Source organism: Sinohyriopsis cumingii, chromosome 18 (assembly GCF_028554795.1).
Source record: "Sinohyriopsis cumingii isolate HCF-2022 chromosome 18, ASM2855479v2, whole genome shotgun sequence".
Lineage (NCBI taxonomy): Eukaryota > Metazoa > Mollusca > Bivalvia > Unionida > Unionidae > Sinohyriopsis > Sinohyriopsis cumingii.
In genome coordinates, this window is record NC_142978.1 from 79,884,382 (window position 1) to 79,908,109 (window position 23,728).

The 23,728-nt window shown below is 35.0% G+C and overlaps 1 protein-coding gene across 1 annotated transcript in view; it reads right to left on the reverse strand.

The window, feature by feature from the left end:
- The window catches only part of LOC149777142 (uncharacterized), a 263,171-nt gene that overhangs the window by 128,898 nt on the left and 110,545 nt on the right, over positions 1-23,728 (reverse strand). Inside the window, exons 7-9 of the mRNA XM_089941376.1 lie at positions 16,779-17,954; positions 14,604-14,733; positions 7,052-7,893 (exon numbers count right to left, since the gene is read on the reverse strand). Coding sequence (XP_089797502.1) covers positions 7,052-7,893; positions 14,604-14,733; positions 16,779-17,954 — 2,148 coding nt within the window. The remainder of the gene's footprint in view (positions 1-7,051; positions 7,894-14,603; positions 14,734-16,778; positions 17,955-23,728) is intronic.

Below are 23,728 nucleotides of genomic sequence, written 5' to 3' on the forward strand. Positions count from 1 at the left end.
AAAAATGTAGATGCAAAGAAAATATTTCCAAACAACCGTCTGAAATCTTAGGGGTGAGGATGGGAGGGAATACTATTTAGTGCTTATTTTGTTTTAGAGTTGTCCACTAACCAACCATGTCTATGAAGTAAATACGACAAAATCTAAATCTTTCTAGTTTATATTTCAATTTGTTTTTGACATCTGTTATATAAATATTATTGTTTCCAAAAAAAAGCATACCTGCATTGAAACATTAGCTTGTCAACATCTGTGAAATTCGAGCTGTCAAAACTACTGCTCATGAACATCTCAGAGAGTATGAAATTTTCAGTTTAATAGGTAGACTACATGGAGACTGTCAATGATTAGTCTTTCAGTTTAAGTGGTAGTCTGCTCAGATACTGTCAAAAAACTACCATTTCAGTTTAAAAGTCAGACTGAACTGAGACTATCAATGACTACTGTTTCAGTTTAAAGTGTAGACTGCAGAGAGACTATCAATGATTACTGTTTCAGTTTAATAGGTAGACTGCAGAGAGACTATCAATGATTACTGTTTCAGTTTAATTTGTAACCTGCAGGGTGACCATCAATGACTACTGTTTCAGTTTAATAGGTGGACTACAAGGAGACTGTCAATGACTACTGTTTCAGTTAATAGGTAGCCTGCAAGGAGACTGTCAATGACTATTGTTTCAGTTTAATAGGTAGACTGCAAGGAGACTGTCAATGACTTCTGTTTCAGTTTAATAGGTAGACTGCAAGGAGACTATCAATGACTACTGTTTCAGTTTAATAGGTAGATTGCAAGGAGACTGTCAATGACTCTTGTTTCAGTTTAGGTGGCGCTATACAGTTTCGCATTTTGCATAGGGTTAGGATTTTAAAGAAAAAGAATTTCCCCGGCTCTCCTCACTGGTTATACTGGCTATTTAAAAAAGACCTTGTATATCTTAGGTATAATGCAAAGAACCTTTAATTCCCTTTATTTTGGTGTATGATTGATGGGTGTACTATGGGTTATAGAGTATACAGCTTGGCCTTACTTCAAATGTGCACCTTTCAAAAAAGTGCTAGCTCTACTTGGTCATTTTCACTTCCTGAACTTCAGAGGTCAATTGTATAAAAAAGAGCTGATAACTTTTTTTACATTTTATATATTTGGTAATTCATTCATTGCGCTTTCAGAAGCTGGTATTGTCTAGTCTGGCAAAATTAATTTTCCCTATTTTAATAGCTGCTATGTATAGTGCACTTTAGACTAAATCAGACTGATTTTTTAACACAATTGAGCAGTCATTTTAGTTAGCAGTGTACTTAAATCATGTAAAATTTCCAAAAGTACAATATCCAAAAGAAATATCATCCACATTACATTAATGTAGCATAGAGATATGCCAACATTCTCTCCACTGTGCATGTTTTAAATGCGAACTACTTCACCTTACATACATCACTCTCTCAAAAGTACATATTATCTGGTGAGCGCCACCTTAATAGGTAGACTGCAAGGAGACTGTCAATGACTACTGTTTCAGTTTAATAGGTAGACTGCAAGGAGACTGTCAATGACTATTGTTTCAGTTTAATAGGTAGACTGCAAGGAGACTGTCAATGACTACTGTTTCAGTTTAATAGGTAGACTGCAAGGAGACTGTCAATGACTATTGTTTCAGTTTAATAGGTAGACTGCAAGGAGACTGTCAATGACTGTTTCAGTTTAATAGGTAGACTGCAAGGAGACTGCCAATGACTACTGTTTCAGTTTAACTGGTACACTGCATGAAGACTGTCAGTATGTTATTCTGCATGTTGCCGCAGTGATAGATATAACTAGAAACTGCCTCACTGCAGACATTGTAGCAATATGACTCTAATTGTGAAAGCTACATTAAAAATCCAAACACACACACACACATTCTTGTATTTGGTAGATATCGAGGACTTGCATATGGAACTGCATACTGAGGACATTTGTTCTGGCGATGTTAGATCCAAAAATACAGTTTGAGGCTGTAAATTAATAGCAAATGGTGATTATCAAGGAGGGAACTGTATTATCAATTCTAAGGAATATGATATTTAGAAATGCAAGCGAGGATGCACACATTTACACAGCTATTCTGTATAATCCATGCAAACCAAGGACATACACTATTTGACAAAATCACAAACACCGTGGACATTGGTACATTATGACCAATGAGGACATGTTTGCATATCTAGTCCAGTCTTAAAAATCAATACAACCACTCAGGTGGCCTAGTGGTTTGAGCATCCACCTCTGATGCAAGAGGTTGCAGGTTCGAACCAAGGCCAAGTCATAACGAAGACATAAAAATTGTACAAACAGCTGCCACACTAGGCACTTAGCATTGAGAGGTTAGTGTTAGGACTAGTCGGCCTGGTGTTAGAATAATGTGACTGCATGGGACATCATTCTACATGTCTAAGGCATTATGCCCCGGTGCTCGACATCACTATAAACTGCCACACTGCAAACATCGTAGCAATATGACTGAAAGATTGTAAAGCTACATTAAAATCAAATCTAAATCACATACTAGTATTAAGTAACTGTAACCTCTATAATGGTTTCATCTACAACTGTTCTTTACTGACTGATAAATTTATTGTTTGACTGATCATCCGCAATTAGACTTTAGTAAGAGATAACCCGCTTCGGACTAATCCACTGCTTTGGAGATCATACTGTAATAAATTTGGAGTATGCGCATTTGGTTATAGCGTCCCGTTTTAAGGAATTCTTAGATTTGTGTGATTATTAGTTTGATTATTGGAACTCGGTGCAATGGAAATATTCCTTAGCCTGAAATAATTAGCCAATCAGTAGGAGCAAACATCATGGAGTGAAGTGTTAGTGAGTTTCCATGATGCTATGGTTGACTTTTAGTGAATTCATTTCAAAACTGCATGAGTGCCCGTGGAGTAATATAGTTCCTATTAAAACCTAATGGTGTACAATGGTGGTATGACTGCAGTGGCAGTATTTACGGTAGGAGACCAGTAAATTACACAAAGGAAGAAACAAGAAGGAACTCTGCAGATACATTTTATGTCGTCATGGTGGCAAATGTGATGCAGTTGTACTGGCGAAATGTGCCTTGAAAAAATGAAGTGACTGGCCTAAGGTGGTGCAATAAAAATAGTTCCATGTTAGAGGATAGTTGTATAGTTTCTATGGCATGAATGGCTGACAGTACTGAAAGTTGATGAAGAGAAACCATGCAGATGTGCGGTTTTTAGATATCTGTCAAGTTTTGAGATCTGTGGTCTTCCATTGATTAGCAATAAATGTATGTATAGAATGGACACATTAGGCTTTCTAATTTACAACTGAAGCTGTATAGAAGTCTTTAGAAGTTTGAGGTAAACTTATGACTTCTAGCAGAATCGTGCCAGGGTTTGACACTGCTCGGTCAAGCAAATACCCCTGGCTTGTAACAATACTATTTTACTGGATTTGAGTATTTATGGCAGGAAACTTGCCTTATCGGCAATGACTATTTGCTTTCTGACAAAATAGAGTAATATCTTTGTTGCATAATACACGTATGAATCTCTCGCGCGGGCATGTGCAGATGTAATGTTGAAAATAAGAATGAATGTTTGTGTTACCCATATTGTGCATTTCACGGAGACCTTGTATTTTTCAAGTAACTTTGGCTGAATAAATAGATGATGCATACAACCTTCTTTCTGTTGCAATCTGTATAGTGTTTTATCTCAACCTCAACACAAAGAATAATGATAGACTAAAACATCAATAATAACAACAACAACAGCTTATCTATGTTAACTGAATTTTAATCTACTAAATAGCTTTAAAGTTCAGTAAGAAGTGAAGAACAGAGTTCTATCAGAGAGTACATTTATGAATAGAGTTAGTGGATGGGGATAATTTTCTAATACCTGGCTTTATACAACATTTTATCCCATTTTATTGTTTTGGAGCCATGAATGAACAAGATATACTTTAATGGTACAACACTCTCTTGGTTCACCTTCCAAATCACTTAGTTTATACATTTGCTAATTCAAGGTACCACGTAAAGGCGTTTTGTATTGCTGATTGGAAGTTTTAAACATTTTCTTTCCGCATCGCCTACTGTATAAAACAATGCTGAAAAAAAGACTAAATGAGTAAGAATATTACAGTCTAATGCAGCTGTAAATAAATGTTCTGTTAAGTTATAAATACAGGATGGTGCAGTAGAACATTCTGAGCGTTTTGTTAAAAAATTTAAATTTGGGAAAACAATATAGACTGACGCCTTGTTTTTACATTTTTGTGTTGTTTTAATAAGACTTCATTTACAACAGAACTATCAATACAAATATAATTCATGATATGTTAAGCAAAGTCATTGAAGCAAGTATATACATTTAAAAGGACATCGAATACGTTCAACAGTTTATGATTGCTTGCACATGTAATCACAGGTCTTAAGAGTGCAATAATGAAAAACATATTGCTATAATTATATGTTTCATTATGGGACCGATCGTCTTGATGATAAATGTTTGACCTCTGTATAATATATTTATCTTTCTATATATTTACTTAAGTTCTGTGCATGTAACTTCCAAATTAGGTTAGTGATAATTCTATCTCACCTTAATGGGATTTTCACTTGATTCACATCTGTTCCCTCCTGTTTGAATACTGAGTAGGTAAATGATGAAATAGAGGCGGATACAGCTCATTTAATAATCATAAATAAAATTTTGCATATCAAGGATGTCTTAGCTTTACAGATGGGTCGGATTAGGCAATTTTGGTACAACTATACAATGAATTTATGCATATTTCCAATAGCATTTTGATGTATCTCTTTCGTACATGTTGTAGATTTATTTGCCTGTATTGGATGTGTATCGTATGAATGTATCGTGAGTTTTCCAACACTATTGTCTCACATGCATGAAATATTAATAAAAAAAGTAGTTGGTATGTGATGCTTGGATCTAAAGGGAGATAATACATTTAGTTGGTATGTGATGCTTGGATCTAAAGGGAGATAATACATTTAGTTGGTATGTGATGCTTGGATCTAAAGGGAGATAATACATTTTGCAATGTGTAAAATTTGACAGCAGAGATCTCTCTACAAGTTTTTCACAGGGCAATCGAGGACATGGTTTCAGGCATGTGTATCGCCAGCTTTTGAAGAAAGATACACTCCAAAATTGTGAACAAGTACCAAGCGTGTAAACGGGGACCGTCCTCCAAATCATGCTTTTTTTACATTATTCTAGGTTAAACTAGTTGTGAGAAGCAAGATTTTACAATTTTTCCAACTGAGGACATCCTCAGTTGGAGGGATGTCTGCGGTACGTTGGTGTGTAATCTCATGAATGTCCCCGGTTTACACCAAATACAAACATGCACACACACGCATGCACGCGCGCACACACACACACACACAAACACACACACACACACACACACACACACTCTCTTCCTTTATTCAAATTTCTTCAGTTATAGTCCCAAAGTATGGCCCACTATATTGTACACTACCACTAATTTATGAAAATTTCAAGATGTTGATTCCAAATTTCCAGGCACTAAATGCCATTTTGATTGATAAAATGAGTGATGTATGAGGGTTTCATTTGCCAAATTTGATAGCAATTTCATTCACATTCAGCAAACAGAGACCTACTGTTAGTTAATTTCTGTAATAAAAAAATGTGGGATCCACACAAACCTAAACATTATAAGCGGGTCCAAGAGTTATCTGGGCATGTTAAAATGAAAGAGAGATGCATGAATGAAATATTTGTTTCCAACATCTGACACAAAGCATCAATTCAGATAGTGTACATGACAAGATTTGAGCATCAGTCAATTTTTAACATATCTGTAAATAAGAAACAAATATAAATGAAATAAGTCCTGTCAAGAGAAATTCATGTTTCAGTTTTATAATTTCATTTGGATTCATTTTAATCATCATGAATGTGAAAAGTTGTTAATCAGCTATGACAGCAATATCCACAAGTGCTTTCTTTGAGAAACTAATTAACTGTGTTTCTGATCTGTGACTTTCAGAAGTGTTTGTTACATTGCTATAATCGATTAAATGAGGACAAGGGGGGGTATTATCATGTTAATTACATCTTTTGTATCAAATCAATTCAAGGTGTTGAATTAAAACCCTAAAAGACATGCAATCCTAGCTGAGCCAGCAGTCATAATCATGTAACAAAATCAACTCCTATAAATTGACCAATCAAACACTGTTTTAATATTATTATTTAAGTCTATAAATTGACCAATCAAACACTGTTTTAATATTATTAATTAAGTTGCACCATTAGAGTATCTAACATTAATCAGTGGTTTGTCCTAATTATTTACAAATGTGATCATGGATAGCAAGGGAACAAAGTGAAAGGTAAACTGCCACTCAGACGGATGAGCAAGCCGTGTTTTTGCAATTTACTTGTAATGAAATCACTTCCTAAATATTTTCCCACCTGAAGAATTGAAACTTTTAATTTGGATGTTGTTGCTTCTCAAACTAACCGGGGTTTCTTTGTTTATTTTAAAAATAATCTAGTACTGTTCTGATTCAACAATAACACTAGAATGTATCCACATTCACATGCAAAAGAGAAAACCCAGTGATGTAATAATACACACAATGTTTTCCCAAATACACATGCTATGTCTTCAAACCTCTTGGAGTAATATATTTAATGATCTCTTAAAGCTTGGTTACCTAAAAAGTAAAGGTAATTTATAAAGAAAAGCAAACAAGTTCAATGAGTGTTGTTATAAGATAAGAAATCAGTCATTTAAGACACATACATACATACACACACACTCTCTCTCTCTAATCACTGTTGATGTCAATTGCTTGCTTCTTCATTTTTCTTAAATTTCAGAGGTACCTCAGTAAGTCATATTCTCACTTATACTGCAGTCCATATTTTTGGACATCATGTAAACAAGTTATTGAGGGAGGGCTGTATTTTGCATAATTCAGATTCTTAATAAGTGAAGACAACTGTAATCTATATTTCAATCTGAACATACCCGAGGGTCTTCCAAGGCGTGTTTCCACTGCTTCCTGATTCTCATCTTCGTCTGAACCTGATACACTTCCATAACCACTACTTGCTTTGGAAACATTCAGTCTGCCAATAGGAATCACAGATTGTGATTTCTCTGTACCAGGATCGTTGGTACTCTCCTGGTTTTCTACAATTGTTGGTGGCAAAACCGCGTTTCCCTTGTTCAATGTAACTTTTGCTTCAGCATGTTCACCCCAAGACTCATTCTTTGACACTGAAAGATTGTCAGAATCAACAGATAACTCATGTTGTACGAGTTCAGAGCCACCGCTATCACGAGTTCGCTTAATATTGTAATTCTGGCGCTGAAAGTATTCGGAACCTCTTGAGGTTATCTTGCGATGAACTTTGGTGACATCTTTTTCATATGCTGATGTGCTGCCACCTGGAGAGGTAACTACAGATTCAACGATAGTATCTGTTTCCTTTTCTTCAGTTCTGCTTTCAGTTCGTTTAAGTTTAGTCCGTTCTGTCACCATGCAGCCTCCCTCTTCATATTGCTTGATTTCCTGAACCATGACTGTACCATTGTCATCAGAAATTATTGATATTGCACCATTTTTGTTCAGGACAGGGGTCAAATCAAGCGTTAAATGTGACGAAAACACTTTCTTGGAAGGAATGGATTCTGAAACTTCTGTAAGAAAAAAAATAAAAATAAAAATTGACTGCACAGACAGGACACAGCAACCTGATTGATAGGCTAACACATAAGCTATCTCTAAGTCATGAAATTTATGGAACAGTGACCTATTAGTAGCAGCACAAGAGTTCCAGTTGAGTAAGAACAGTGGGGAATTGTGCCTAACCCCCAACTGGCCCTGTTGACCCTACCCTTATTTCTGGCCTACAATTTGGACCCCATTCATATTTACTTTTATACACTACCACTCATCTTTTACTCATGGTACCCTGTCTATTCTGGATCAGCATGTTTGTCTCAATAGAATGTTACTAGCAGTACAAAGTCCAAAACTGACTTTTTTTAAGTGTCAATATGTCATGCTATGTTTGTGACGTCCCAACCACTCCTGAAAAGAAACATTTGCATACAAAAAAAGGCTTAATTTACTAAGACTGGAATAAATAAAATGTCATGGTAATAAGTGACATCAAAACATTTTTTAATACTTATGGCATCAGCCAAGACTAGCAAGAGACTGGTTCCATATAAATGACTAGCGAGAGACTGGTTCCATATAAATGACTAGCAAGAGACTGGTTCCATATAAATGACTAGCAAGAGACTGGTTCCCTATAAATGACTAAGTAGCAGGAGACTGGTTCCATATAAATGACTAGCAAGAGACTGGTTCCATATAAATGATAAGTAGCAGGAGACTGGCTCCATATAAATGACTAGAAAGAGACTGGTTCCATATAAATGACTAAGTAGCAGGAGACTGGTTCCATATAAATGACTAGCAAGAGACTAGTTCCATATAAATGACTAAGTAGCAGGAGACTGGTTCCATATAAATGACTAGCAAGAGACTGGTTCCATATAAATGACAAAGTAGCAGGAGACTGGTTCCATATAATGACTAGGAAGAGACTGGTTCCATATAAATGACTAAGTAGCAGGAGACTTAATCTTGAACAAAGTTAGATTTGAAGTAGATCTTTTTAGAAAGAGTTAGAAATAGACTTTTAGCATTTTAGGGATTGTTCAAAGGGGATTTGTTGTTTACTACAGCTGTACATCACATGCAAGATCATTATACAACACATTTCACAAAACTAGGGTGGTGATACACACATAAAACTGCATGAAAGTTTTGTTCCAAGTTCCACGGGAGAAGGAATGAGTTTGAAGTGGCATAGTGAATCATGAGCCACATCAAACGAGTTGTTTCCCTGAACTCAGAACAAAAGATGAATTCAGTTTTGTATTTATTACTCACTCCCTCTTACATGCTTTCTAAATACTGATAGCTTTACTGTATAAATGCAATTCAAAATGAATTGGAATTTGTATAAACAGTTCAATTCACTATATCTAAAAATTATCAACTCATAGATGTCAAAGAAGAAACCCATGTAGTGTGAATCTGGATGTGTGGATTGAACAGGTGTAAGGATTGAACATGTGTATGGACTGAAGAGGTGTATGGATTGAACAGGTGTATCGAATGCCAGATTAAGCATGCAAGATTAAATGGCTATGTAAATAAAATACATAACACAATCTGTATCATACAGCTGCCAGGTGACAAAATACATACTGCAGTAAAGGAGTGATGATACAATTCAAAATACCAAATAATAAGCAAAGATTTATCACGATACATTTTCTTTAAATTTACATAATAGAGAGAACTGGGGAGGATATGCTTTAATACTTTTCTAAAACATTTACTGAGATAAAAAATAATGGACAACATGTACCGGTAGGCACAGCATCATGCTAGTCTGGTCTTATCTTCCACATATTGACTTTGATATGGAGCAGACTAAGGGTAACCAGTCTATCTGACCAAGCTGATCGCCTGAGTGCTTGGAGGTACAACGGTATCAACTGAACAACCCCAGGTGGGCAGAGCTTAAGGTGTAGGGAACATTGTATTCAGAAATAGACAACAAAACTAGCTGTGATTGGTGTATTATATAAGAGTTATACTTTATGTTAGGCTTAAAAAAAGTTGTTCCTCTTGGCAACATGTGAGATTATGTTAATTCATATCTAAATCATATTTTGTATTATTTACAATTTGTTAAAATATGGTACACAAGGATAAAAATGTGACTGTTGTGACTAGATAACTCTTACCCCTGTCTAGTTCCAGTAGAGTTATCTCTCTTAAATGCAACTGAGTACCTGGTTTTGTCCTTGGCAAATTGACAATCTAACATTGTTCTCTATGACAGTGTGTGACATGCATGCTGAGGTAGGATAGAAAGTATATTTATTTCACCAAACATTAGCATTGAGGTATATGGAAAAACAATTGGTACCGTGATACCTGGATTGACTATACAAATATAGAGGACAGTAATTCCTGAAGGAACATTGAGGTATTTCATCTCATCTGCTGGGGTGGTGTAGTCACTCCCAGTCTTTGACTGCATTTATTATCCCATGGTCTATAAATAAAACTGTTGATGCACTCCCATGGTCTATAGACAGAAGTGCTGATGCACTCCCATGGTCTATAGATAGAAGTCCTGATGCACTCCCATGGTCTATAGATAGAAGTGCTGATGCACTCCCATAGAGTGTATAGACAGAAGCACTGATGCACCCGTATGCGGTAGGTCATGTGTTCGATACCCAGTGGAGTCATACCAAAGACTTACAAAAATGGTACAACAGCTACCTCGCTTGGCGCTCAGCATTAAGAGGTTAGTGTTAGGACTGGTCAGCCTGGTGTCAGGATAATGTGACTGGGTGGGACACCATGCTACATATCTGGGGCATGATGCCCCAGTGCTAGACATCACTATAAACTGTCACACGGCAGACATCGTAGTGATATGACTGAAAAATTCTTAAAGCTAGGTTAAAACTCCAAATCATACACACACACATATAGTGCTTATGCACTCCCAGTCTCAATACAGAAGTGCTGATGCACTCTCATACAGACTTTATATAGTGCTGATGCACTCCCATACAGACTTTATATAGTGCTGATGCACTCCCATACAGACTTTATATAGTGCTGATGCACTCTCATACAGACTTTATATAGTGCTGATGCACTCCCATACAGACTTTATATAGTGCTAATGCACTCCCATACAGACTTTAGACAGAAGCACTGATGCACTCCCATATAGATTTTATATAGTACTTATGCACTCCCATACAGACTTTATATAGTGCTGATGCACTCCCATACAGACTTTATATAGTGCTGATGCACTCCCATACAGACTTTATATAGTGCTGATGCACTCCCATACAGACTTTATATAGTGCTGATGCACTCCCATACAGACTTTATATAGTGCTGATGCACTCCCATACAGACTTTATATAGTGCTAATGCACTCCCATACAGACTTTATATAGTGCTGATGCACTCCCATACAGACTTTATATAGTGCTGATGCACTCCCAGAAGAGACTTAAGATAGAAGCACTGATGCACTCAGAGAGAAACTTCACATAGAAGTATTAATCCAGTGCTAAAAAGAATTTCAAATCAAGAGGTCGTTGTATCATATGTAATACTGTTTATTTACTAACCTGCTTCACATGCAGCAAATAAAATATTCAGGTGAGACCAAATGGGACTTTCAAGAAAATAAATGAACACCTCAAGGACATTTGCAACAAAATGATACTGCAGTATTTTTTTTATTTAAAAAAATGATATTTAATATCAAGCAATAAATATTATTTCATCTCGTATTTTGATTACCATCATCAAATTTATTAAAAGAGGGTAATTTTGGATACACCAATAGCATACTATGCAATTCAAGTAGGGATCAACATCTATGTTTAAATGAGAATCCAGATGTTATATTTTAAGTGTCTATACAAATATATTAAAGGCAAGCACCCAAATGATCCATACAAGACATCTATCTCAAATGACTAATAAATTCTGCAACCTCTGAAAATTCTCTCATGATCAGTTCAATTATGGCTCAAATAACTATTTTTTCTGCAATCAAGTGGCAGCTGAAAACTCTAACCTACCCCCACCTCAATTTTCAAGAGTATTTGAAATTTTAAGGTCTTCTCCCAGTTGGAAACAAAGCATTCTTCGTCCAAACTATATATTGCATGGTTTGAAATATAACAACTTGTTTCTGAAAAATAACTGGTGCTTAGACTAATGGTCTCTAGCATGCTGTCCAAAATTATGGGATTTTTTTTTCTCCTATATAAAAAAATACGATCCAATTTCTGAATTCTAAGCAGATGCGATATCAAAATGACTCAGTCTGTACCCATGTACATACTCATCGTTGTATTCCTAATTAAAAACAAATCACAACCACTTGCACTTTTTCTCATACTCTAACTTAACAAAACAAAATGATTGTTTAAAAAGTACTCCACCTCATGTCTTATTTCATTATACCTGATTTTACTCCAATATATATTTCAATATCCTCTAAATTAAACAGCAATAATGCAAAGAATAATAAACAGCAATAATGCCAAGAACAATAAAAACAAAAACATTATGCCTCGGGAACAGTATGTAACTACTCTTTCTCAAGGAAATAGATTCACAAGGGGACCTTACTCCAAGGAAAATTTTGATAATGGGTCTCTCATACATTTTAATCCTAAAAAACAAAATAGAGTATTAATTTGTGTTATATTAGCTGTGGTGCACAAACACTTGTATATTTACTGGAGTTGACTGCATTCTTGTTTGTGTCTAAGCAAATTCCTTTCAAAGCCAAATCTTCATTGAAAATTCAAACAATTTTGCTGAAACTAATTTGGCAATCAGTAAAAGTGGTAAATACCAAATTTAATGACTGGGTCTTAATGAATATTGACTGAATAATTTACATGCACCATTAGCATAATAAACACATGTCTGTGAATATTTAGGTGCAATTACGGCCTAAAACATCTGATAATTGTAGCCATTTGATTAAGACCAAGAATACTGTGGTATTTTGACAAAATTTTTATACATCTGACCTTCTGTCTAGTATGTTCTTGGTTATCTGAATAAAAACTGAATCTAAATTTTTCAAATGAACTCAGTGATGTAGCTAAACATCACAATCAAAACATACAGCTCTCTAAAAAAGATTGCTTTCAAAACAAACAGCCCTTTAAATAGACTGCTATCCAAATAAACAGCCCTTTAAATAGACTGCTATCCAAATGTACAGCCCTTTAAATAGACTGCTATCCAAATGTACAGCTCTCTACAAAGACTGCTATCAAAACATAAGACTCTAAACAAAATACCACTATGAACAAAGACCACTATCAAAACATATGGCTGTTAACAAAGACTCTCTACAAGGACAGCTATCAAAACATATGGCTCTCTAAAAAGACAGCTATCAAATCATATTGCAAACAAAAAAGACCACTATCAAAACATGGCTCTCAAAAAAGACCGCTATCAAAACATGGCAGTCTACAAAAACTGCTATCAAAACATATTGCTCTCTACAGAGACTGCTATCAAATCATACTGCTCTCTACAAAGACTGCTATCAAAACACATGGCTCTCTACAAAGACTGCTATCAAAACATATTGCACATGACAAAGACTGCTATTAAAACATATGGCTCTCTACAAAGACAGCTATCGAAACATGGCTCTCTACAAAGACAGCTATCAAATCATACTACTCTCTACAAAGACTGCTATCAAAACATATTGCACATGACAAAGACTGCTATTAAAACATATGGCTCTCTACAAAGACAGCTATCGAAACATATGGCTCTCTACAAAGACAGCTATCAAATCATACTACTCTCTACAAAGACTGCTATCAAAACATATTGCACAGGACAAAGACTGCTATTAAAACATATGGCTCTCTACAATGACAGCTATCAAAACATATTGCAAACAACAAAGACAGCTATCAAAACATATGGCTCTCTACAATGACAGCTATCAAAACATATGGTCTCAACAAAGACAGCTATCAAATCTTACTGCAAACAACAAAGACAGCTATCAAAACAGAGATCTCCAGAAAAACAGCTATCAAAACATATTACAAACTACTAAGATCTTTTAGCCGATATAATGTGTTTAAAACTGAGTTGGGTAGTTACAGTTTAATTAATTAACTCATAAGGATAAATTTTACAAGTAATTTTCTTCATCCTATTTTGGGTAATTCTAACATACATTATCAGTTGCAAAAGAGTGTGTGTGGTGTCAGAGTGAATATATGGCTTTAATTTGGATTATATAACTTAGATGTTGGTATGTAGACTAGGGTCTGATAAAAGTCTGCCACTAACAAAGACAAACCATAAGTTTAGCTCAAGAAAATATCTTCAGGTAATGCTCTCTCTGAGTAGGGTTACATTAAATGTGGAAATGAAACACCCTCTTGCTTGTGACTAAATTCCCCTTAGTGCAGTTACATCAAGATTAAGGCACTACAACAATTTCGGTGGCCTGATGTTGTTGTTGTTGTTGTAGGGTTTAGCGCCATTTTTCAGCACACGATAGGCTATACAAGGCGGCCAGTGTTAATGGTGGAAGAAGAACCCGGGAAAACCCCAGAAAGAACCACCGACCCACGAGAAGCTAATGGCAAGCTTTCTCACATACCCACATTAGCCGAATCCGAGATTTGAACCCACGCTGACAGAGGTGAGATGGCAGTGATCCGTAACGGAGACCGCTTTCGACCACTCGGGGCCCCTCGGTGGCCTGAGACAATCTGCCATAAACACTTTGGGAAAGAATAATGTAGTAAGATATGGAAGTCCAGATTTACAAATGAAATGTAAATAGAAAGGACACATACTGAGGAAATTGAGAAATAACAAAATGAGATAATCACCAAGATGGAACTGAAAGGGCACAAGGAAAAGAAGACCAAAACATACCTGGCAAAGAGAAATGGAGCAGAGGAAGAGAGGGGGATACTTCTGGAGTGAGATTTAAAAGACGGTGGAAGAAAGAGTGAAATGGACTGAGGAGGATTTAATAGCCTATGGTCTGCACAGGGTCGAAAGGCTTAATAATAACAAAAATATAATACAATGTAGATGTACTTTCAGATAAGGTCATGAAGACATCTACTCTTAAGACAATTCTTTATAAGAAGACTATCTCCACAAATGACAAAGTGTCACCATAGACTGGTATGATTACAGTGGACTTAGAGAAAACAGGACTGATCTGCTATCTGTTAATTCAACAATTAGATGTATGAAATGTATTGTGTTCCATTTGCTCAATGATAAGTGGATAGTAATTGCCATCAACAGAATAACAAATGTGGTGAAAACATTTTTATTCATGGAACAACTAATGTTTAAATCAAAGAAAGTACTGTATTTGCTTATAAGATGAGCCCAACTGCAAACTGCAAAGACCAGATCTGCTGTCACATGATCTGCCAGTAGATCTGGGTCTGTACAATTTGTTACAAGTAATCAGCAGGACAAATAACATTGACTCTGATCTGCAGGCACATTATGCTATGGCAGATTAGGATCTTTGTTGTTTGCAGTTTGACTCGACTCGACTTACAAGCAAGTTAAAATGGTAACTGCTTTCACAATTGTATGGAACAGTATCTAGTACACAAATTACAGTGCTGTCCTAATCCATACACTATACTAGATATTTTACACAGGAGAATAGAAACTTAGATCTTACAGTAGGATTTATGTACTTTTTAAAAAAGTGCAAACCATGATTGACATGCCATTTTTTAAAAATTTCATTGCTGTCAATTGGTTCTAAATATCAGTAGATTGCTAAAAATTTAGTAATATTATTATTTATTAATATAATATGTTCTTCATGGAGTGAAGGACACAAAATGCGAGCAATATGTTACATTTATTACTAAGGAATATCATTCAAAATGCTTCATCAGAACCCAGATTTCAAGTTTATTGCAATCAATCGATTTCCATTCTTCACACCTTTTGCTCTTGCAATGGTGTAGCAATCACCCAAGTGAACCCCGCAGTAGGGGGTGGGGAGTAGGGAAGAGGGCATATGGAGATGGGCATGCTCAGTGGGGGCTAAAAATGCCCACCAAACTACATTTTTTTATTGGGAAGAAAACCCAAAATCAAGTTTTATATAGGAGTGGGGTGGGGAGCAGAATCTCTTCCTATGCCATTGTACTGCTGGTATTAAAATGACTACAAATCTAAACAAAAAACAAGTGATACTTTACCATTATATATTGGGAGAGGGGAGGCTCTGAATATCAGCATATTACAAATCATGGTCTATCATACCCATGAAAACCACTAAACTACACATTTTTTAAAGAAAGGTCTGGTAAAACCATTGCACTTTACGTACCTGTACGCACATGTCTGTTCTTGTCTATACATATTTTGAATTCAAACATTAGTATCATATAGTGATGAATAATGGTTGAACTCAAAAAAATTTGATGCCATGGGGAAATGTGTGTTTTGATTTTTTCACTTTTGCAAACTGGTCACAACTTTTGCAAAATCCCATAACTAAACATAAATTTTGTGTAAAATTAGAATTTCAAAATTTTTTACAATATGGAAATTCTCCATACCAGGTGAATATCTTTTATCACATAGCATTTATCAGGTACAATGGCATGTTATACAAACTGTACTGAATCATGTGTATGTCATTGTGAATTGCCACTTAACAGCTGCTTGATAACTTCCTTGAGTAGCTTTACATTTTTCAAGTTGTCTGATGAATAAATTATCACACTCATGTTGATTAATAAAAGAGATATAAACCTTGCTGAACAATAACATAACAAACAACTTGCTGCAATCAGCTCAATGAATAAAGAAATTAAATTGGTTTCATTAATTTTGTGTCTAATGAACTCAAATGCTAGACCATACAAATACATGTATTAACAGTATTGATCTTTCTATAAAAGTATTGTTTAGTGTTAAAAATGACTCCAATACAAGCCTTCACGTTTATACAATCAAACTGGCTCAGTATAACTCTGTCTGCCTAATTTGCCTTTTTTAAAACAAAAAGTCAAGCAACTGTTTTAAAGACTAAAAACAAAAATAATGTTAGCTGATTACCTTGGTCCAGGGAGTTGATACTGTCCTCTGTGTTCGGGAAGTAAGAAGTGTTGGAATTCTGGGATTTTATTGCACTTAAATCATCTACCTGCCCACAGTCAATCCTCTCCTTTGCTGTCTTCCGCGAAAGTTTTTTTAGAAACTGTGATGGCTCTAAGTTCTTCCCATCAACCACCTCACTTTCCACCTCCTCATCCTCTTCTTTAATCACAACACCAGGTGTCTCCTCCAAGAGCTTCTGTGAATCATCCACGGCTTCAAGAATTTCTGAGAAAGCTGCTTCAATATCCATGGTGGACATAAGTTTATTCAATTCATCCGAAGCTGGAATGGATTTCTTCTTCCCCTCTAGCCAGCAACTCCTTGTATCTGTATCAAACTGAGGCTTATCCCCCTTCTTTTCAGTAGTTTCACACTCACCCACATCACTTGCTACACTGGACCTGTGGTCTTTTTTGTACTTTAATGAAGCATCTGAAAAGGATTTAGCTAAGATTCGCTGACTTGGTAGTTGCTGTGATGATTTGCTGTTCACAGAATGCTTGGAATTGTTTGCACTGAGTCGGTCTTTGTATACTGACTCTGAGACTTCGGAATCACTCAAAGTTCTTGATGCAGATTGTTCTGATGCACTTTGCAAATCATCCGACTCAGAAGACTGTGATCTGGAATGATGCCTTGGTGTAATTTGTCTCCTATCACTCACAGAGCGTGGAGAAACTTTTGAAACAATTTTGCGAAGACCATTAGGAACATGTGTTTGAATGCTCTGTTTGGTTTCAAATACTTCTTCATCAGCACCATCACCTGAACTAGAATTTGTGAATGAAGTGTGAACATGAAGGCTTCGTTTTGTCCTTACAGTTTCATCAAGACTTGCAATATGCTTTGAAGTGGAATTAATGTCATGTGGGAATTTGTGAGGTACAAGTCCATTACATTTCTCCTTCAAAATATTGGAATCCCTTACAGATGATGAGTTATGTTTCTCATCATCTTCCAACTTATCCCTAACTGTCAAACTCTGACTGCGGACAATCTGAATACGTGGCCGTGGAGCCTCTGGGATGACTTCCTTTGGGTCAGGTCTGGATGGCTTCCTTGTCTGATCAACAAAGCTAAGACTCCGCTGTGGTTGTTTCTCAAAACCATTCACATCACTACCAGAATCCCTCTCTGCAAATAATAATAATAATAATAATAATAATAATAATAATAATCAGTAATGGCTGCAGTAACATCACGATGATGATGATGATGATGATGATGATGATGTTGATGATGATGATGATGATGACAATGCAAAAAGAATGGCTTCTTGAGTTACAAAGCATACCCTTGTGACACCTGCAATTTATTCAATTTGTTCCATGCTTCATGCATATTTCTGCAGGAAGAAGAAGAAAAAAAATAAAAATGTCACATATTTGCTGACAAAAATTTGGGGAAAAAAGGAAAGACAAAAACTATAATTTAGTTAACTGATGAAAATTATTTGTGTAATTTGGATAGGATTTTCACACTTGTAATTAATAATAAATTTGTAGCTCTCTTGATATTATAAAACCACAATGAAGAACTAATTACAATCCTGTTTGTAATTTATCAACAATGCCTCCAGTGACAATGAGAAAGCACCTTACATACACATCAAAATATGATCGAAACTGCAACAAATGTGAGAATGTTTTGTTTTATACTTACTTACGTACAAAATTTTATTTGTGTGCATGTCCCATCATTGGCATCAATTCCTGAAAAGACTGATTTGGACCAGACACACTGCTGGAAAAAGACCCAAATTCTTACCGGTTTTACATGACATAATTAAATTAAACCTTGCCCTCACAATTTCAAAGTTGAACTGATCATCTCCCAAACAATCTAAACAAGGCTAACATCACCTGAAAAATTTTCTAACACTGAGGTCCAGTCACTTTTGAAACCTGTCAATGGAGACTGATTTCATTTTTTGGACTCTTCAGCAGACATTAAAATTTCTACCAAAAATGGCATCATGTTTTATGAAGTACACCAAGACATTCTGCTCCGTTAGTCATGTTTTTCATCCATATTTTTCAACAAAAGATGCCGTTCTTCTTTTGAGACTGGATTTACATAAAATATTAGCTTTTAAGCACATCAGCACCATAATGGCTATATGATGCCAATTAAAAGGAAAATTCTAAAATAGTAAACACAACAAATTGCACGGACAGGTAAGAAAGACAAACCCTTCCAAATAAATGTAAGCATGAAGTACAACAAAACATAAAAGGTAAAGATGTCAAAATATTATACAATATATATATATATATATATATATATATATATATATATATATATATATATATATATATATATATATATATATGAAGAAGAAGAAATAAAGTTAAAATATAAAATAATATTTATATATTTTTAATGTTTGCCAAAGTTGAACTGAAAAGATTGCACAATCTTACTCATGCTGTGTGCAAGATTTCAAATTTTCTATTGTAATCGTCCTGATGCCTATTTCACCCGTCCATATTTTGTTCTTCAATAAAAAAATTTAAACTAGAGATCACCATTTCAGTCAGGTCTACACTTTATTTACCTAAGTACATGAGGCCGAAGTTGGCTGAGATTGCTCAACTAGCCTAACAGCCAAATGCAAAGTTGGCCCAGAACTCTAAGCCAGTATCACGCTGTATGCTGATACTTCTTCCCATTCTAACAATTATTTCAAGGTTTCTCGAGTCTTTATATCTCCATCTAAATAGTTTAGGACACAGCAGTATAATTTTTTACATATTAAAAGGCCACTAAGCCACAATACATTGTATTAATGTTGGTCAAATTCTGCTCAGCAGTTTATCTGAGATAAATCTGAGTAAATGATTTTCTGTTTTCAGTAATGGTGACCATATCTGATTGCAGAAGGCAATATCTGTATAAATCTTAGAGGCATTTAAGCCAGGATGCCATAAACAACTCAAACAATGCTAAGCTGCTTTTAAGTGAAATTATTTACATGTTCTTCTATTTTTAGCAACAGCAGCCATATTTCATGACCAACTGATATGATTTATACAAATCTAAAATCTATATATTCTAGGATGCTTCCATAAAATTTAGTCAAATTCTGTTGAGTGGTTTTTGAGAACAGGTTGTTTAAAGGATTTTCCATTTTAGCCCAGTTAGCCATATTTGATGGCAAATCCACAATATCTGTATAAATTTGAAAACTTTTAGTAACGCACGTCAATTCTACTGAGCAGTTTCTGATCAGATATATCAGGATTTTTTTTTTCTATCTTTAGTAATAGCAGTCAAATCAGACAGCAGATGATTTCTGTTTATCTTCATCATATTCTGTCAAACAATTTTTTTCAAGGTTTTGCTTTTTCAGTAATGTCCCATGGTAGATCAGCAAAATATGTAAAAACAATTGAAAGCTCTCTGTACCAGGATGCCTTCTGTTGAATTTGCTTGCAGTCTTTTCAGCAGATTTTTGGAAAAAGCCATTTGAAGGTCATTCTATTTATAGCAACAGTAGCCATATCTGAAAGCAGATCTGCATCATTTGTATTAAATTAAAATCATTCCAGGATGCTTTGTGTCAGATCAGCAGAATTCAGCTGACTGGTTTTTAGAAGTCATTTAAGAGTTTTTCTATTCTTAGTAATGGTCACCATATTTGAAAATCCAATACATCAAAATGCTTATGGACAAATTTGGTCAAATTCTTTGCAGTTTTATGATAAAGATGTTGTGTAATGGATTTTCTATTTTCAGCAATGGTAGCCATATTTTTGATTGTATATCTGCATCATTCGAAAAAATTTGAAAGAACTTCATAGAAGGATGCTTCTGTCAAATTCAGTAAAATTCTACTGAATGGATCATGAGAAGAAATTGGTTACAAACTTTAATATTTGTTGTAACAGCATCCACTGAACAAATCTGAATGGCCTTGATGCCAGAATCCGCCCTATAAAATCATGTACAAATTGGTCAAGCAAATCTGTTAATAACAACTGTGAAAAGACAATAGAAAATATAGAATGCAGGACAGATGAAGTACCATACCAAAAGCTCGCTTTGTGGTGAGCCACTGCAGATGAGATCAAGCCTTAACAATCCAGGGTTTGGATGGACAGATATAGAAATAACCATAAGGTCACATACACAGATATAGAAATAACCATAAGGTCACATACAAAGTGAGCATCATGACATGCTGCCACCAAGGCAGACTCCAAACTGAGCATACCTCTTTAATGTAAATACAGTGAAACCCCATTAATCCCAACACTTGTTCCTGTCTTGGTCATTTGGATAAATTAAATCCTTCCATATTTTAATTATTATTAACAGATTCCTGAATGTATTGATGCCTCTTTTAAGAAAATGACACAGTATCTCAAATGCCAACAAAATGATTTGAATAGAAAATTATTTATCTCTTCAAAAAATTACCAAATCACACGGTCTTACAACAGGCCAACAATAAAACAAAGTATTTTTAACAGTAAATATGTGCATATACGACTCCTCAAGCCGACAGGATTCCAGTCTCTCGAATCGGCAAACACTCAGGAGATATTTTTATCAGTGTAATTTAAATAAATAATAATTTTGTGGGGCAGACATTTACCTAGTGTTCTCAAGTCAATATCCATGTCAATTTCACTGTCACTCAGTTTTCCACAGGCAGAAAGTAAATAATCTCTCACATCAAAAGAGCATAGAAGAACCGTTACAAATAAGGTGTTATCTAGACAGAACAAGCTTATCATTCATGTGATAACTTGTAGGTCATCTGCAGAGCAATGAGTCGGATAGAAGTAGAATGTTTAACAGATAAATGTCTCCTTTGTGCTACACTTTTCAATTCTGAAGGAAAACGTGTCATTAAATCAGAACTAGTCAAGGGAAATTTAAAGTGGAAAGACTTGAGATCAAACAAGCGTGAGATGATATGACAATACCACAAATCATTTATATAGGTTAGTATGTAAATATTGCACTAGATATCGATGTCACCTTCCATTTATTAGCTCTTCATCGACTGTATCAGTTATCAAATTAATTCAAATTCGTATTTTATGATTCAGACCAGTCTTTCTAGCTTGGCAAAATTACTACAAGTGTACTTGAAATGAGTGTGAAATTTCTTTCATGGGCCATTTTAATTGATGGTTGTGTATTGAAATTTGAGAGCAAAACCAAATAATCTAACTATATACACAACATATGTGTGTACTGCTAATCTCAATATATATGTTTACGTCAATTCTGCACAAAATTCAAGTGCCTTTTCTGTCATGTAGGCACAATAATTTGCAAAGATTTTAGGCTTACTGATCTTCAAAGTTCATACCTGAATGAACTATGTACCAAAATTAGTGTGTTAAATAAATCTTCAGCTTTTACAACGTCTGTTCAGCAAAACAGTATAATATAATAAAACATAGCTAAATGAATACTGTTGGGATCCAATATTTTTGACATTTGATAAAAATGGCCTAAATATATAGGATTCATTTGCATTAAACCACCTTACTGACACCAAAATATGTAGCCTAAGTCTTCCAAGAAAGCCACATTACCGAAGGGGGGGGAGGCATTGTTGTAGGGGTGATTGATCTAATTGAACTGTTTCAAATTGTTTTAGTCTTTTACATAGTCACATTGATTAGAATCCACATTTTAAAAAGCTTGCTGCTTTTGCAGTCTAAAACATGCAATCAGAATTTTTACAGCACACTGACCCCAAACTGCACTTTGGCCATAAATGCTTTGTTTCTCAGGTTGAGCTCTGCCCTGTGTAGTAGAGAAATGTGTTTATATAAATTAATTAAATGGCTATTTACAGTACTTAGCATACACTTTTGATGTGTTTATATAAATTAATTAAATGGCTATTTACAGTACTTAGCATACACTTTGGATGTTGAAAATGTTAAAGATATTAGTGACAAGATAGTAGATTCAATGGCTATGTAAATTTGCAACAGTAACTTGTATATAGTTTTGAAGGAAATACAAGATTTTATACTTCAAGTTTAATAATGTCTTCCAGCAATATATACCTATATTAAAGTTATTTCACATTTACATTTTTGCTGTGGAGATAGAAAGTGAGTGCAAGTGTGATCAGAGATGTAGTAATTGTTTACATATTAACAAATCAACTTCTAGACACTCAAAACAGTTAGAGAAATATTATTTCAGGATGTCTTCCATTAAGTCCACTAGTTTGATATACATGAGGACTGCAATACCTGGGATGGAAATTCTCAATTTGAATTTTGTTTAATGTAGAGTAACCATTAAATATTAGCCACGATATTCGTAGCATAACCTTGATTTGTCCATGGGGTACGAGTAAGGGTACTAATATTAGTACTAATTAAATATATGTAGCCTTAAACTTTATTTGTTTGCTCTACCTTCTAATTTCACAGGTAGCCTACACAACACAACAGCTATGATACAGTTTATGAGTTTCATTATATATTAAACAACTCCTAATGACCAAGGGTACCTGTGTAATCTGCCCGTAAAGGAATGAAAGAGTGTGAATTGGGCCGTAACCAAAAATGCCTTGTGATAAATTCAATTAAATAAGGCCACTATTGACTAAATATTGGAAGAGATCAACAGTGCTAAGGGGCAAACTTAGACAAGTTCCACTAAAATATCACATACTACAGTTTAGTCCAGTAAATCAATGCCACATGTTCCACTAAAGTTGGATTAAACTGACTATCCAATAAATGGAACGGCTTCTAAATGACCTGCAATACAGCATCCCTGTCTGAACATAACAGCAAGCAGAATTTGAATTAATATTATCCTGTGCATAAAATAACCTATATTTTCTTATATTACTGTAAATTAATGTCATTATAATGCACATAAAACAACCGTTATTTTATTACTGTAAATACATTTATTTT